Source organism: Colobus angolensis, unplaced genomic scaffold, assembly GCF_000951035.1.
Source record: "Colobus angolensis palliatus isolate OR3802 unplaced genomic scaffold, Cang.pa_1.0 Scaffold402, whole genome shotgun sequence".
Taxonomy (NCBI): Eukaryota; Metazoa; Chordata; class Mammalia; order Primates; family Cercopithecidae; genus Colobus; species Colobus angolensis.
This window is the reverse complement of record NW_012117400.1, coordinates 784,135-801,141: the sequence shown is the minus strand read 5'-3', so window position 1 is coordinate 801,141 and position 17,007 is coordinate 784,135. Positions and strand designations below refer to the sequence as shown.

Below are 17,007 nucleotides of genomic sequence, written 5' to 3'. Positions count from 1 at the left end.
AAGCAGTGGATGGAAACGAGAGCAGCAACACCCTCCTCCTCACCCAGACCCTCGTACACAGATGCCTCCAGCGGGCATACCCTCCCCACCGAGGACTTCCCCTCTGCGCCTCCACCCAACTCTGGTTTTTCAGGCAGTGGAAGTTTCATACATTTCCCAGTGTGACACGCTAGCAGTGGCCACTGAGGCCCTAAAGAACGTGGCTCCCACGGTGTAACACCAGGGCACCCCATGGCGGGTCGGGAAGCTGGGCTCACCTTCTTGAGCTGGTCATTCTCCTCCATGTACTTCTTGGCCGCCTCACTAGCACTCTCTGCCTGCTTTTTAAAGGCTTCATTGGAGGCCAGCAGTGTGGCCTGCTGCGAGATGAGAGTCACCAGGCGTCTAAGTAGGCTGCAATTATTTACAAAAAGAAGGGAGAAGTGAGAAAAAGAGCATGAAGGGCTGGCAGGAGCACCTCCTGGTTGCTCCCACCCCACACCTGGTTTCAGCCTGGGCCTGCCTTCTTGCCAAGGCAGCTGAGCGAGAAGCCGCCAACCTGGTGCTGGCAGCGGGTGGGAAAAGGTGGGGCTCAGAAGCTGTCCTCTTCCGCTGTGCCCAACGGCCACCCTCAGCTCTGGGAGGGGCTGGAAGCAGGAGCCTGGGGGGTTGGGAAGAGCCTTGCTACAGCATGAGGTCCCAGAAGGCGGCACTTTCCAGGTCGGGGCCTAAACGTGCCAGACAAGCCACAACACCACCTTCCTCCCTGCGAGGCCGGGCTTGCCTCGGTAAGGTAACAAGAGAAGCTAATCAATTCGGGCACTTCCAACATGCCGGGCCGCATCCTCACATCTACCTGATGAGGAAGTTACTATCACTGCCCCAGCTTATAGAGAAGGAAACTGAAGTTTAGCAGAGTAAATCAACATACCCAAGGCCAAAAACCAGAAATGGACATGGCTAGAATTCTAACTTATGTCTGCCTGACTCCAGAACCTGAGCTCAGAACCACTATACTCTCTAAACTAACAGGGAACAGCTCCCAGGTCCCAACGTAAGATAGAACTCTCTACTCTGGCCAGCCTCCATCCCAACCCATCATGCAGGCTGCGCTGGAACATATCCGTTATGTAACAGCACCCTGAATGAGGTCTTCTTGGGCTGGAGGGTGTAGAGGAATCAGGACACAGGCGCACGCTGCCTATCTGAAGCAGCCAGGAGAGACAGGCAAACAGGTGGCAGCCGGAGGCAGATGCTGGTCCCCAAGCAGAGGTTAGAATGGCCACTTCATTTCCCTTGGTTCACCCCTGCCCCGAGATGTTAGCTGGCAGGAAAAGAGGAGGGATGGACTCGTTCAAACAGTCAAAACAAGGCAGGGGTACCTTTCTCACACACTTCAGAAGGTAAGGGACACACAGGGCATGGGAGAAGGAAGAGACAAATCTGCTTAGTTCAGGGTGCTTCAACAACAGCTTACTCAGAAGAGTCGAAGTGGCCTCCTGCCCCAGCCAGGCCTTCACACTTCACAGCCTCTGCTCATGGCCAGGGGCAGCCCGGAAGGGCTGGAGAAAGTTGAGAGCAGACAAGGTGAGCTACCTCCCTGGCCCAAGCCATGGCTGTCCAGGGCCTCAGCAGAGCCCCTTTCTAGACGTACTCAGCACAGAAAGGACCCACCCAGGCCAGGAGACGCCCCTGAGGTTCCTGGTTTGGGGAGAGGCTCCCAGGGGCCCCTGGCAGCACCAGGAGAGCCAGGCCATTGATTCCTGGCAGAGAAGGAGAGTTTCCAGTGACATGTGCTTTCTAAAATTAGCGGCCCAGGACCTCGTGGCCTAGGGCTCAGGTTTCCCTGCCTCAGCCCCCAGCTGCCCACCAGCCTGCCTCCAACTGGGCTGGAGCCTGAAAGTAGAGGAAGCTACTGAGCACCCTAGGAGCCAGAGAGAAACAACGTGTCTGACTCACATCGACATGGCCAGAAGTCACTGGGGAGGCCTAGAAAGAAAGGCAAGTCTGACTAAGACCCAGCCCCCTGGCAAAGAGCTGCCCAGCCCCAGAGCAGATCCCAGTGAGGTAGAAAGAGGAAGAGGACTGCTCCTCCCAGCTGGAATTGAGGGGTGGGGGTCATGCCACCTGGTGGTAGAGACAGGACCAAGCAAGACTGAAGGCTATACTCCCCGCCACCAAGCCAGGCAAGTGGCTACTGGTGAGTGCCCATGGCTATCACCCCAGTACCCAGGGAGACAGCTAACACGAATGCTTCCGTGGCAGTGCAGGAGAGGCCCAGCTCTTTTCAGACCGTCCCAGGCCTTTCCCAGCTATTGAGAACCAGGGCTTCCAAGGTAAGCCAGGGCACACACAATGTGCGGCACAAAATCCACGCCATGTCTGCCCGAAAGCCTGGCCCTGCTCAGCCCCAGCCCGGGCCTTCAGTTCCCAGCCTTGAGACAGTCTGGGGCTCCCCTGTACCAGGTCCCAGTTCCCCTTCCTCTTGCCAACCCTCACAGGCGCTCCCCACCCCCACAGCACCCTGGGCATACTCCTCCCACTGCACCCCCAGCCCTACAGTTCTTTTTCACACCTTCTAGGTCCTCTCTCTTCCTGCTGAATGACCCGGGATCATTCTCCCCCCAGGAACCTCGTCTTCAACTGCCTCCTTCCTGGAGTCACCCTGACTAAGTCCTTGGTCTTTTCCTTCACATATATTCCTCAACCTAGGCTGGCCAAGGCCTGCCCTTCCAAGCCAGCAGCAGGGCCACCAGTGGCCTCCTAACCGCCAGTCCAGAGGCCACCCTGAACTCCTTGCTCTGCTGCTAAGTTACCCTTCTGAGGTTCCCTCGCAACACCCTCCTCCCACGGTTATTCTGCTCCCTCTGGAGTCTGCACTCTTCAGCTGACACCCTTCCTCCCAGCCACTCTTATCCCTGAAAGGGTTTTCTCTGCAGCCCAGACTCATACCTAACCTCCTGCTAAACGTTGGCTCCTGGATGTCCCCAGAGACATTCCAGACTCAGCTTGTCCAAAACAGGCCTTCCCTTGCCCTGCCTGACCTGACCACCTCATGTAGCCCCTGCTGTAGTGGTGGACAGGCAAACCGCCTTAGACTCGGCCCTCTTGGCCCCTTAGTCCGAGCCACAACCCAGTACTTTCCATGTCAACTGCAAACACGCCCGCCATCATCCCCACTGCCGGCGCCTCTTCCCTATCTGCCGCCATACGGCTTTCTCATCCACCTCCCAGAGCAAGGCAAATCCAACCACGTCAGCCCTCTGCTTAAGCCACCTGCTGCCAGCACGTAGGCCCTCAGTGAGCTCTCCTCCCTCACTAACCACGTGGTCCCCCTGCTCTAGTAACACCTAACCCCTCACCATTCCTGGAACATGCCTGGCTCTGTGTGGCAGTCCTCCAGGCTGGAATGTCCTCTTGAGCCAGCTCGATCCTCACCTCCCCGAAGAAACCCTTTCAGATCTCCCACCCCATCAGAGGGATGCCTTCTGGGGGCTCCTGCAGCAGCCCCCTAGGCACCCACATGTAACTACTTCATTTTCTGTTCTCTGCGTGGCTGCCATCCGTTTATATGGCTGCCCTACCAGGCTATGAAAGTCTTTAGGCTGGGCACTGTGCCTCCATCTCTGCACTCCCATACCTGGCACACTGACAAGGGGTCTTCCGCCCACTACAGCAAGTATAGCTAAAAAAAGGCTGGGCTTCCAGATGACCCGATCTCACTCCCAGAAGAAGAAGTGCTCCCTGACAGGTGAGGGGACAGGTTTGAGGCTGCACGTCAGGCTGGACAGAATCTCCCTGGGCCTAGACTGCACCTGTGTTCACCTGGGAGCCTGGCACCAAGAGGGGCAAAGGCAGACACAGAGCTGCTCAGTCTAGCAATTGAAGAGACAGAAGACAGTGGGAAGGAGCTGTCTCAGACCCGTGCTGATGAGCAAGCCAGGCTCATGGCCGCAGGGAAAAACCATTCACTGCCGCGAGCTAAAGGCATAACCCAGAGCTCCAGCCTCTGCGTCCTCGCACCCTCAGCCCCCACCCAGGGCCCCAGCATTGCAGACCAGGCCCCCTCTGATCACTGCCATTTTTCAGCCTAGGAGCCAACCTTCTAGAACAGGAAAATTCCTGCTCCCTCACACTGGGTCACTCAGGAACATTAACGTGTGCTTCTGTCTGTTCCCTTGTAGCTTCCCAGGCCCCCAGGAGAGGGCACAGAACATGGCCTTTACCTTCTGCCTCTACTGGATCTCCCAAGTAGTCTTACTTGGGAGAATCACTGTTCTTAGCTATTCATTTCCGGAAAACAGGCAAGAACCTAAGAGCCAAAGGCATCTCCTACAGATACAGGGTGGTCACCAAGAGAATGGCCCGGGGTCCACGAAAAGGCCAGTGAACGAAACTTAACAGAATCCAGATGTGGCCTTGGCAGACACATGGCAGCTCCAAATGCCTCAATGTGACTAGGCCTTCTTGATAGAATGTTCTTGGACACTAAGCAGGGCTATCATGCTTTTATAAAAGGTTGAGTAAACCAGAGAAGGCAGGAGAAACAGAACCTCTCCACAGACTCTAGAGAAACAGGGCCAACCATATCAAGTAGGGAGAGCCATGACTCATAAGTGCTTTTCGGCAGCCCTGTCTTCCCCCGTGAGCAAGGGGAAGAGGACATGGGCTTAATAGGAAATGGGGAAAGAGCAAATCCCGAACAAAAGATTCCATGCTGTGGCTCCTCCCGCCACCCCCCGGGCCCACCCTGCTGATGGGTTTCAGGTGAGTCAAGTCATTCAACCCCCCAGCCCCTGCATACACACAGTGTTCACACAAACTCACTCCTCTGCCCCCAGCCGGCAGAAAGCCTGTGTCCCAGCGCCACCTGCTGACTTTCCAGGCCTATTGCAGGGTGGCCAATAGACTCTGGGTGAACACGCCTCAGCTGTGGAAGAAAAAAAATGAGGCAGCGCCCAGGCAAGGAACCAAGTCAGGCGACGCCTCAGGAAGGCTTCAGTGAAGGAGAATGACTAACACCAGGGCTTCCACTGTCCTGAGCGACTCTCACCCACCAGTCTGGAATCAGGAAGACAGGTTACAACTGGGAGAGTCACCTAGAGCAGACCCGAGAAGGCCGCCCCGAAGGGCTGCCCCAAGTCCATTTTGGTACAGCTGCTTGGCCTTCTCTGTAGCCTCCCAGCACACAGATGCTGGAGAAGACGGGAAGAGGAGGGCTAGAGCTGGGGGAAATGGAGGCCATTTCAAATGAGAACATGCCTTGTGGCAGCTCCAGCCCACGACCCAGATGGAGCTCGCCCGTCCTGAGGACAGTGCGGCAAGCACAGGGCGAAGGGGCAGGTGTGGGTCTGGCCTGTCCTCCCTTCCTCTTGAGAACAAGCGACATGGACCAGCTGGGTTTCTGGGGTTTTGCTGTGTATCTTTTTTAAAACCAGCTATCTGAGGGGTTTGGGGTAAGCTGGAGGGCAGAGAGCGACCGAGTGAGGTAAGACAACTTAGGCAAAGGTAGTCTGTGATTAGATGACTCAACCTAAAAAAGAAGAAAAAGGAGCTGAGCAGAGAAGCACGGGCAGCTCCATCTGGGCTAATGGCAGCGATGGGATTCTACCCTGGAGGGTAACGAGAAAACAAAAGATGCCTGTGGATCAAGTTCAGGTCAGCAAAAATCCAGGGGGCTCCAACACAAACACGGGCCTTCCTGCGCCTGGCTGCTATCCAGCACTTTGGGCCTAACCTTGACCGCCGTTGAAGCTGAATAAGGCAGAGAAGGCAGTGCAGGTCCTCTGAACACACAAACCCCAGCCCAGAGGGAGCTGCTGTCCCCAACACACTCCAAGACTCAAGAGGGCCTCTAGCTAGCTGTGCCCCCGAAGCGCAAGGTTGGCAGGAAGGAACAGGAGCAACTGCCAGAGTCTTCCCCAAGCGGAAACCAGTGGCTCATCCAGTGTGGTCCCCTGGAGGTGGCCCCGATGCATCCATCTTCACAAACTGTCATAGCTCCTAAGACCTGAAAAGCTGGGCTTCTCATCTAAAAAGCCTGACAAATTCGACCCGGAAACGCACCTAAAGCTGTCGCCATCATCCCAGGACAGCCCATTCAGTCACCAAAGATCTCAGCAGGCCTTCACACATGCCAGGCCCTTGGCACTGAGCTGAACAGTCTAAAGGGCATGAGCCCAGGTTTTCCATGATGGGCAACCCTGCCAAAGTGCCACACCTCAAGAGCTGCATGTGCAGGCTGCCCTGGGACCCAAGGACAGCACTATGGGTCAGCCAGGGACATGGTGTGGGCCCCTCAGAACAGGCTCCACAGGAAAGCCTCAGAGATTCACGAAGAGGAGGTGCTGGCTAGGCCGGCAGCAGGAGGGGGTGTTCCGCACAGAGGCCCCCAAAATGCTCAGAGAATCAAGTGGGGGGAGAGCATGTGTTACACGAGGCTCTCCCATGAGGCCCACATGACTGCTTCATGGCAGGGGGAGGTCGAAGCAGAGACTGTGAGGGAGCCACGTCCTGGAGGATCCATGTGATAGCAAGCCACTGGAAGCAGGGTACACAGGCCAAAGAGGGGAAGACAGGTGGAGGAAGCCTGCTTGGTCTATACGTGATGGTGGTGGCCCCACCACAGCAGTGGTCCCAAGGGTTGTGAGAGAGAGGCTTAGGAGGTGACATCTACAGGCTGTTTCACGGGTGGAGTCCAGCTGTGCAGGGTGAAGACTTCTGGAGGTTGGCTACTTGACAATGTGAAAGTGCCTCAGCCTGCTGGGCCGCACACTTGAGAAATGGTCACAATGGTTGGGCAGTCACATGGGACAAGAAGAAAGGGCAGAGCAGCCCCAGGCTTCTGGGTCAAGTGACAGGATTTAGACAGTAGTGGCAGAGGCAGGACAAAAGCTCAGAAGGCTTTGGCTGGGAAGCTGGGACTCTCCCACTGCTGTCTCAGGGAGCAGCAGCAGACTATGGGGGGCAAGGGGTACAGGCTTGCTTCTAGGTGTGATGCTTCCTTTCAGGCCAGGCCCCCTTTCCCAATTACAAGGGCTACTCGGGGGGTCTCAGGCTAACCTCCTGTATGTCCTGAGCCCAGTCCCGCTGAAAACTAGTGCCAAGCACCAGGCTTTCTCGGGAATGTGCTCCCCTCCTTGGCCACTAACCTGCTCACATCCTCCTTCTTAATCTTGCTTCCCGATCTTCTATCGCTCTGCTAGAGGGTGGAGTCCAGCCTGCCAGCACATTCCCTTTGCCCCGGCCTCAACATCTCTGCGAAGCCAGCAACCCAAGCTCTACTGCCCGGAAGCACTCTATCCTGCTCATCTGCCAGGTCTCCCCTGCTCAACCCTGCTTTCCCTGTCCCCTCCTTTCCTTGCTGTCCCCAGGTCTGGCCAGAAGTCCCACTCTGCAACCAGCCCTCATGTCTAGCGTGGTAGTGTTACCCCATGGGCAGCCAGAGCTCCCTTTCCAGCAGGGGGCTGGGTCCTCCCATTCCGCAAGTCCAGAGCAGAACCAATATCATCTCAGACTCCCAGAGACTGGAAAGGCCTGCCGATTCAACTCCACCTGGGCCCCTCAGGTCTGTCCCCTCCACCCCACTCCTGCTATCACTGCTTCAGTTCAGGTTCCCAGCAAGTCTCACTGACAACCTCCAACTTGGTCTCCCCACCTCAGGCTCTTCTGCTCCACTCCATCCCATACACCCTTGCAAAATATTAATCCACACAGGTGACCGCATCCCAGCAGTACTGGAATACCCACTAGACAGGCTCTCTACCACTCAGGAAAGTTGCATACAAAGTCTGGAACCCTTTACTCCTAATCATCTAACCTGCTCGGGTCATGAGTACCTGCTCACGTTCAAGAACTGAGCCTCTCAGTGGGACGTAAAGAACATGGAAAGAAAGAGGGGTGGGCACGGTGGCTCACGCCTGTACTCCCAGTGCTTTGGGAGGCCGAGGTGGATGGATCACATGAGGCCAGGAGTTGGGAGACCAGCCTGGCCAACATGGCGAAACCCTGTCTCTACTAAAAATACAAAAATTAGCCAGACGTGGCGGCATGTGCCTGTAGTCCCAGCTACTCGGGAGGCTGAGGCATGAGAACTGCTTGAACCCAGGAGGCAGAGGTTGCAGTAAGCCAAGATTGTGCCAATGCACTCCGGCCTCGGCGACAGAGTGAGACTCTGTTTCAAAAAAAAAAAAAAAAGAAAAGAAAAGAAAAAAAAATCAACAACAACAAAAAAGAGAGAGAGATAATAGGAGTGGCACAGGTGCTCCAAAGAGGATCAGGAGGCCGAAAGAAAGCTGACTAGCTGAGGCCACTGTTTATGACGTCAGAAACAGAGCTGCGGGCTCAACGTCCACCAAAGAGGAATTGGGTAGACACTCAAGAACACTCAAAAACGCTGGAGAGGCCAGGCATGGTGGCTCATGCCTGTAATCCTAGCACTTTGGGAGGATGAGGTGGGAGGATCGCTTGAGCCCAGTAGTTTGAGATCAGCTTGGGCAACAGAGCAAGACTCTGTCTCTAAAACATTAGCAGGACGTGGTGGCACATGCCTGTAGTCTCAGCTACTCGGGAGGCTGAGGCAGAAGGGCAGGGCTGCAGTGAGCCATCATCACACCAATGCACTCCAGTCTGGGTGACAGAGCGAGACCCTGTCTCAAAAAAAAAAAAAAAAAATGCTGGAAACAGGTCAGTTGTCCCAGAAAAGCATTCATGATAAACTGAGTAGAACATTCAAGTCACCAAGGGGCATTTAAAGCATGTGGTGCTTTAAAGCCCCGTGGTTAACTTTTTTAAACACGGAAATGTTTTTTAAAAAGCATGTGGAGGCTGGGTGTGCTGGCTCACGCCTGCAATCCCAGCACTTTGGGAGGCTGAGGCGGGTGGATCACCTGAGGTCAGGAGTTCAAGACCAGTCTGACCAATATGATGAAACCCCATCTCTACTAAAAATGCAAAAATTAGTCGGGCGTGGTGGCATGTGCTGTAATCCCAGCTACTCAGGAGGCTGAGGCAGAATTGCCTGAACCTGGGAGGCAGAGAAGCCAAGATTGCACCACTGCACTCCAGCCTGGGCAACAGAGCGAGACTCCGTCTCAAAAAACAAACAAACAACAACAAAAAAAGAACCCATCTTCTCATCGGCAGGCCTGGGCCAGCCCAAGCATCTGCATTTCTGAGAAGCCCAGGTCCTGCCAAGGTTGCTGGGCTCTGGGCCACACTTAGAGTATCAAGGTGCAGCAGAGCAGGTGTCAGTTACTCCAGTTCCAATGATTAAGATGGGAAAAAGAAGAAAAGGAACACAGTGTGCAGAAAGCGCAGATGAGAAACCATGGATGTGGGACACTGGTTGTTTATTAATAAAAATTGCAGCTGGGCGTGGTGGCTCACACCAGTAATCCTGGTACTTTGGGAGGTCAAGGTGGGCAAATCGCTTGAGCCCATATGTTCAAGGCCAGCCTGGGCAACATGGCAAGACTCCACCTCTACCAAAAAAAAAGTTAGCCAGGGTTGGTGGTGCACGCCTGTAGTCCCAGCAACTTGGGAGGCTGAGGAGGGTGAGGCTGCAATAAGCCACCTCACTCCAGCCTAAGTGTCACAGTGAGACCCCATCACAAAATAAGTAAATAAATAAATAAATAAATAATAAATCGATGGTGCAAAAAGGCTGGAGTAAAACAGAAAAAAAAGATTTCAAACCAGGTCACACATCTCTGAGTAGGGAACTGGTTAAACCCCAACAATCCCTTCCAACAACAGAACACTGCACAACGGCTGAGGATGAGGGAGGTCTGTGTGAAGAATGTGGACCAATTGGTAAGATGTGCTGTTGGGTGGTAAGGGCTAGTCAAAACAGTGCAAAAGCAGCCCTGGCACTTGTAAGGAGAAAGTTATCCAAACATGGAAAAATTTACTGAACAGTTCAGAAACACACCAACCATTACCAGCCACTATCTCTGGGGATGGGGCCACAGGGGAGCTCACCTGACACTTCTCTATTATGTAAAGTTATTTTTTGGGGGGGACGGGGGGGTTTGTTTTACAATGAGCAGGTATAACTTTCGTAATGGAAATATGAAGAGGACAGCTTTGTTTGTTTTGTTTTGTTTGAGATGGGAAGTTTAGTTCTTGTCACCCAGGCTGGAGTACGACGGTGCCATCTTGGCTCACTGCAACCTCCACCTCCCGGGTTCAAGTGATTCTCCTACCTCAGCCTCCAGAGTACCTGGGATTATAGGCGCCCACCACCACACCCAGCTAATTTTTGTATTTTTAGTAGAGACGCGGCTTTACCATGTTGGCCAGGCTGGTCTCAAACTCCTGAGCTCAGGTGATCTGCCCACCTCAGCCTCCCAAAGTGCTGGAATCACAGGCGTGAGCCACCGCGCCCAGCCTGCTTTGTTTTTTAAGTGTTTTCTGCAAGCTGCAAATGGGCTGCGTGGCCGTAAGGCTGGACGAGAGCATCACACAGAAAGCCAAGTTCGTCTAGGATCACAGCCAGCATCTTAGATTTAACTCTTAGACTAGCAAAGAATATATATTTCTGCCAAAATTCCAGAAATGATTAACTAGATCACTTATGGGCAACTGGTGAATCCACACTGATCCCTGGGATCACCGTTTCCTTTTCTAAGAAGTCACGCAAGACCAACCTCATGGCTTTTTTGGAACAGGCTACTGGATGGGAGCACGGGAGGGTGCGGCAGCCACACCAAGGAAGCTGGCACACAGCTTACGGCCAAGATGTGGGCAAGATGTGTGTGGCTGCTTGAACCATCTGGTTGAGAAAGTAGTAGAGCCACTCGCTTGTCAGACTTGTTCAACAGTGAATTAGGTGAGGCTTCACATGCGTGTCAAAGGGAATGGTAACAGAAAAGTGACATAGGATATAGACATCAGAGAGCAGATCAGGACTGTGAGAGCAGATTGCAACAGCAGGCCAAAGTGAACTCTGCACTCTAGCCTCCAGGCGTCACTTTGGGAGTATACTGTAGGGTCTCATGAGAACTGCCTTTACCGGAAGCCATGCATTCATGGTAGAAAACAAAGTACAAGCTGTTCTGCATCCTGATTGTGGTGGTTATTAACTGATGCTCTGCATGTCAGAACACTCACAACTGTATGCCAGAAAGTTAATTTTACTATATGTCAACTTTTTAAAATGTCGACTGTAGGAATTAACCTGGAACATCCTAACTTCACAATAAGGCACACGGAGAGGACTACACTGAGCGTAACACATTCGTCTAATAGCCTAGCTACCCCAAAGCCACCCGAGGGAGGTGACCATTCCACTGTCCTCTGGCATGGTGAGACAATACCCGTAGTGCCCAACCTGGAGTTGTCCTAGAAACGAGATCATGAAAGCAGAATGGAATCAGGAGAGCAAAGGACTTATTACTAAAAACCAGTCTGTGGGGAACCAGCACTGGCATACCTGCTACCACTATTAACAGCTTCTGAGGCAGCAATCTGCTCTCAAAAAGTTGGCCCTTGAATGCAACCCCCCAGATACCGCAGAAATGGCAGCAAGCCTGACAGGGCCAGCACCTCCCTCCTAGTAGCTCCAGCCTTCACTCAAGGGTGCTAACAGCTCACTAACTTTTGCAGTAGCTCTGCCACTAACTCAAACTGAGTTGCAGTAAGCTCCAACCCCCAAGTCTTTGAGCTCCTGGGTAGCCCAGTCCTCCCTGACCTTTACGAACCTACATGCATGCTTATAATAATGCCTCCCCATTGAAAACTCAAGTCTTATTAAAGTTGTTCTGATCAGGAAGCCCATCTAGATAGCTGAGGATTCTGAATGGTCACTAACCTTCTTGCTATTCCTCCTAGCATCCATTTCTCCCTACTTCTGCTCACCATGACAAACGTCCTCATGCAGATAAATACGGAGCAAGCCAGATGTAAAGAGTGAGCCCCCTGGCCAGGCGCGGGGGCTCACACCTGTAATCCCAGCACTCTGGGAGGCCAAGGCGGGCAGATCACGAGGTCAGGAGATCAAGACCATCTTGGCTAACACGGTGAAACCCGATCTCTACTAAAAATACAAAAAATTAGCCTGGCGTGGTGGCGGGTGCCTGTAGTCCCAGCTACTCAGGGGGCTGAGGCAGGAGAATGACATGAACCCAGGAGGCGGAGCTTGCAGTGAGCAAAGATGGAGTCACTGCATTCCAGCCTGGGCGACAGAGTGAGACTCTGTCTCAAAAAAAAAGTGAGCCCCCTAAGGCTTCTATGTGGATGTGTTGATGAAGCCAATCCACAAGGCAGCCACTCATGTAGGTTAGGACCACACCTAACTACACTGTTCTGCCGGCACCTTCCCCACACTTTGGCATCCGGTCCTTAAGAACAGACTCAGACTGGCAAGCGTCATGCTAAAAATCCATCTACACTCCATCTATAGAAGGCTGACAGAACTTCTCCAGGAATTCACAGCAGTCACCAATAATCCCACTCTTCTTTCCAAAAGCATAAAAGCTATTCTTTCTAGAGCATGGTTGGAGATCAAAGTCAACCCTCCCCAGGTCAATTCCTCATCTACCTTCTCCCTTCGGAAACTGGGATGTTTGCCAGGCTGCAGTCTGCCAGTATCTCTCCCACTCTGCAAATCCTCAAGCACCGGTGGCAATTTCATCTGCAGATGATCTCAACAGCTTCTGGACATAATCTCATCAAGTCTAAATACAAAGTACATCATTTAGGGATACTACTCTTGCCCACCTGTAATTTCCATTTTCTCATCCCAGTGTTTCCTTTGCCCTTGACCACCTACCCTCCATCTCCTTCCTTACACAGACATATAAAACGGACTGCCTTCTCCCCACTTCTCTGTATCTTTCATGATTCAGAACTCCCGGCAGGTTTTCACCTTCCCAATACTACTCCTTTTTTTTGAGGCAGAGTCTCGCTCTGTTGCCCAGGCTGGAGTGCAGTGGTGCGATCTCGGCTCACTGCAACCTCTGCCTCCCGGATTCAAGCAATTCTCCTGCCTCAGCCTCCAGAGTAGCTAGGATTACAGGCACCTACCACCAAGCCTGGCTAATTTTGTCACCATGTTGGCCAGGCTGGTCTCAAACTCCTGGCCTCAGGTGATCTGCCTGCCTCAGCCTCCCAAAGTGCTGGGATCACAGGCGTAAGTTACCGTGCCCAGCCCGCCACCCCCCCCCATACTATTCTTAAAGCTCTAGATGCTTTTCTGGTAGATGGCCTAGTTTCCTTTCCCTCGTTACTGTGGTCTTTTTTCCTCATTTTGCTGACTATCATACTCAGAATTCTGGTTTTGAGACTCAGTCTTCCAGATCTGCTTCCCTTTCAGCCTCAGACCACAAGATAATATTTGTTTGGAACTTCCTGAAAAATCTAGGGTATGTGTCTCATTCCTCCCAGCCTTCTCATTTCCTGACTTTCCTAAGTTTGAAGATAACAAGCTTGTAGATCAAATCTGTGATCAAACCCATCATCGTGAAAAAATGTGTTTGCCTTTTCTACCTCCACCCCTCTTCCCAACTTGGTCGCAGAGAGTACAAGATCATCTAAACGACAGACTTTAAGACAAGTCTAGTGCCTGGAAAAGCACGACACACCAGGTGACTAGAGAGCAAGAATCTCTTAGGCATGGAGATTCTTGAGTCTCGCAGCACAAAACCAAGTGGGGAATAACTGTCCGTAAGCCTGAGAATCACTTGGTGCTATTGTCTGAGTGCCTTTCAAACTTCACGTGTTGGAATTTCATCCCCACTACGGTAGCATTAAGAGGTGGGGCCTTTTGAGAAGTGATTAAGTCATGAGAGCTCCACCCTCAAAGCAAGCACCTTTCTAATGCCTTCATACACCCTTGGTCTGAGCTCCCATCCACCTCTCAGCCAGGCCGTGCTGATCAGAACAGCTGTGTGAAGCAGGAGGCAGCAAACAGGGCCCTAGGCTCAAATTGGCACTTCGTAGTTGTCTAGTTTTGCCCAACTAGTTACCCTTGGCCCTGATCAAGGCACTTAGTTTTACCAAAAACATCACCAGAAATACTCTGGCTGCCATGGAACGTAACACGCCCTCATGAGTTTCACGTGGGGAAGGACCTGAGGTGAGGTGAGGAGAGGCCTAGCCTCTTCGTGTCACTTCTACCTGCTGTCCCTAGGTCAGCACCCCAGACACAAAGAGCCCCCCATTCAATCGCTCCCTTGTGAGCTGGACTCTGAAGGTCCTCTCCCAGAGGAGGGCAAGGCCTTACCCGTTACACCTCACTCTCCATGCAAAGAGAGTGTGAGATAGTAATCTGTTTGCCTCACAGTATGTGGTGTATGAGGGTCTTCTGATATTTCGGGCAGCCTTCTCCTATCCTCCACGCAGCCTCTGGAGGTCAGGAGAAAACTATGTGGCTTCCCTAACACAGACAGGGCTTTGGGGTCCAGGCCACAGACTGAGGAGGAATCAAAGTCACAGGGGGAGACTGAGCCCACTGAGCTCCGTGTCCTGGCTAGCCCATGGCTCCTTTCACACCACCTGCCCCCTCAAACCCCACTCACAAGGACAGCAGCAAGGAAAAGCCAGCAATGTAGAGATTCCTCTGGGCACGGAAAAGCTTCATGTGGAAGTGTTCCATGGCCCCAGGATTGTTCTGGAGGTTCACCTTTTCGGTTACATCATCATACTTCCGAATTTCGCGCACGGCATCTGTGGTGGAGCAGAGAGGAGACAGGCATTTAGCGGACGCTAGGGCAAGGTAAGGCCATACCAGGCAGACAGGCGGCATGAAACAGGTCAGATTCACTTCCCTCAAATCGGCCTCCCCAGTTCTTCCCACTTATACGCACACACACCCCTCATGGGATGCTGTTTGTCAGAAGCTCCCACCCTCAGGCCAGGCGCAGTGGCTCACGCCTATAATCTCAGCACTTTGGGAGGCAGAGGCAGGCAGATCACCTGAGGTTAGGAGTCCGAGACAAGCCTGGCCAACATGGCAAAACCCCATCTCTACTAAAAATACAAAATAGCTCAGCTTGGTGGTGGGCGCCTGTAATCCCAGCTACTCGGGAGGCTGAGGCAAAAGAATCATTTGAACCCGGGAGGCAGAGGTTGCAGTGAGCCGAGATCATGCCATTGCACTCCAGCCTGGGGGACAACAGCGAAACTCCATCTCAAAAAAAAAAAAGGAAGCTCCCACCCTCAGACCCACTCCTTCCTCCAGCTTTTCAACCCCTGGCCCCATTCTACACAGGCCCCAAGCTTGCTCTGCAGTTCAAGATGCGAACCAAGCCTAAAGAGTTTCTGGAAATGGGGGTGGCTTCCTTTTCCCATGGTGCCCCCAACCACGTCTTGTTCTGCTCATCTCAAGTTGGCCCAGAGGTACCTCCCTGCCATGATAAGCCAGGTTGAACCTGGTGATGGAAATGCCTGCTCAGGGGATCTAAGGTGCTTAAGAGTCAAGACCCAGGCCAGATGTGGTGGCTCACGCCTATAATCCCAACACTTTGGGAGGCCAAGGCGGGAAGACTGCTTGAGGCCAAGAGTTCAAGACCAGCCTGGGCAACACAGGGAGACCATGTCTCTACAAAAAACTTTTTTTTTTTAAATAGCTGGGCATGGTGGTGCACACCTGCAGTCCCAACTACTCAGGAGGCTAAGACAGGAAGATCGCTTAAGCCCAAGAGGTCAAGGCTACCATGAGTTATGATCACACCATTGCATTCTAGCCTGAGCGAGACTCTGTCTCAAAAAAACCAAAACAAAACAAGCAAACAAACAAAAAAACAGGAGTCAAGACCTGCAGGATGCCAGCTAGCAGTCAAGGGTTCCACTTCAAAGCTTTACAATGGGTTTTATTATTTATAATGTTTTATTCTGGTTACAAAAGGAATTCACACTCATCGAAAGTTCAAACACACCCAAAATATAGAAGGGGAAAGGATCCCATAACATAATCGCCTCCAGCAGTATATACAATAAAAATGTGGCCACCTCATCTAAAGTCATTTTTAGTCACATTACGCTATGTTACCTGCTTTGTGATAGACACCCATCTCTGAAATTATCTTAAACACATTTTTGGGGTCCATCTCTCCCAAACTAGACTACAAACTTCATAAAAGCAGAAATCTTTTATACTATATCCCCAGGGCCTGGGATAGTTTTGGGTGCAGAGTGGGCATTGAAATAATTGCTGAGTCAGTGAGCAGCCTCTGCTCCTGAAAGAGCCGCTGTTACACGTAGAGCTCCAGTTAAAAATATATTTACATTTGTCTCTAATGTAGAAATTGAGCCACACCAAACCTACTGCTTTTCCCCATGCATCCTGAGACATCGTTTTAAGTCAATACACTAAGATCTACCTAAAGAATGCTCTTAATAACTCCCATATGAGAGAGGCAAGGTATCACTGTATGGGTATCAAGGTTTTTTTAGGGTGGGTTACAGGGTATCACTCTGTCACCCAGGCTGGAGTGCAATGGCATGATCCCAGCTCACTGCAACCTCTACCTCTCAGCCTCCCCAGTAGCTGGGACCACAAGTGTGTGCTACCACACTCAGCTAATCTTTTCTTTTTCTATTTTTGGTAGAGACAGGGTTTCGCCAAGTTGCCCAGGCTGGTTTCAAACTCCTGAGCTCAAGCAACTGCCTGGCCTCACGAAGTGTGGGGATTACAGGTATGAGTCAGGGCACCGGCCTCATGGGGTTCTTAATTTCTGGTTTTAGGTTGCTTGGTTTTTATGTTGATCTTGCATTATAAAAATCTGCCCATCCCTCGATACCACGAAGCGAGTACTCTCAAATGCTGTTAGCAGGGGTAAAGACAGCACACCTGTATAAAATGCAAAATGTTCAAACCCTTGGGTTCAACAATCCACCTCTGAATTTATCTCACAGAAGTATTTGCATAAATTTGCAATGATTCGAGGATGCTTATAAAGAATTAATTATGGCACAACCACATGAGAGAACACTACACGATCTTTTTTTTTTTTTTTTTGAGACGGAGTCTCGCTCTGTCGCCCAGGCTGGAGTGCAGTGGCCGGATCTCAGCTCACTGCAAGCTCC

The 17,007-nt window shown here is 52.1% G+C and overlaps 1 protein-coding gene across 2 annotated transcripts in view; it reads right to left on the bottom strand.

Moving 5' to 3' along the window:
• The window catches only part of BCAP31 (B-cell receptor-associated protein 31), a 43,923-nt gene that overhangs the window by 3,184 nt on the left and 23,732 nt on the right, over window positions 1–17,007 (bottom strand). For both annotated transcript variants that reach the window (XM_011955861.1, XM_011955860.1), the window contains exons 4-5: window positions 14,499–14,646; window positions 258–393 (exon numbers count right to left, since the gene is read on the bottom strand). In XM_011955861.1, the coding sequence (XP_011811251.1) occupies window positions 258–393; window positions 14,499–14,646 (284 nt within the window). The remainder of the gene's footprint in view (window positions 1–257; window positions 394–14,498; window positions 14,647–17,007) is intronic.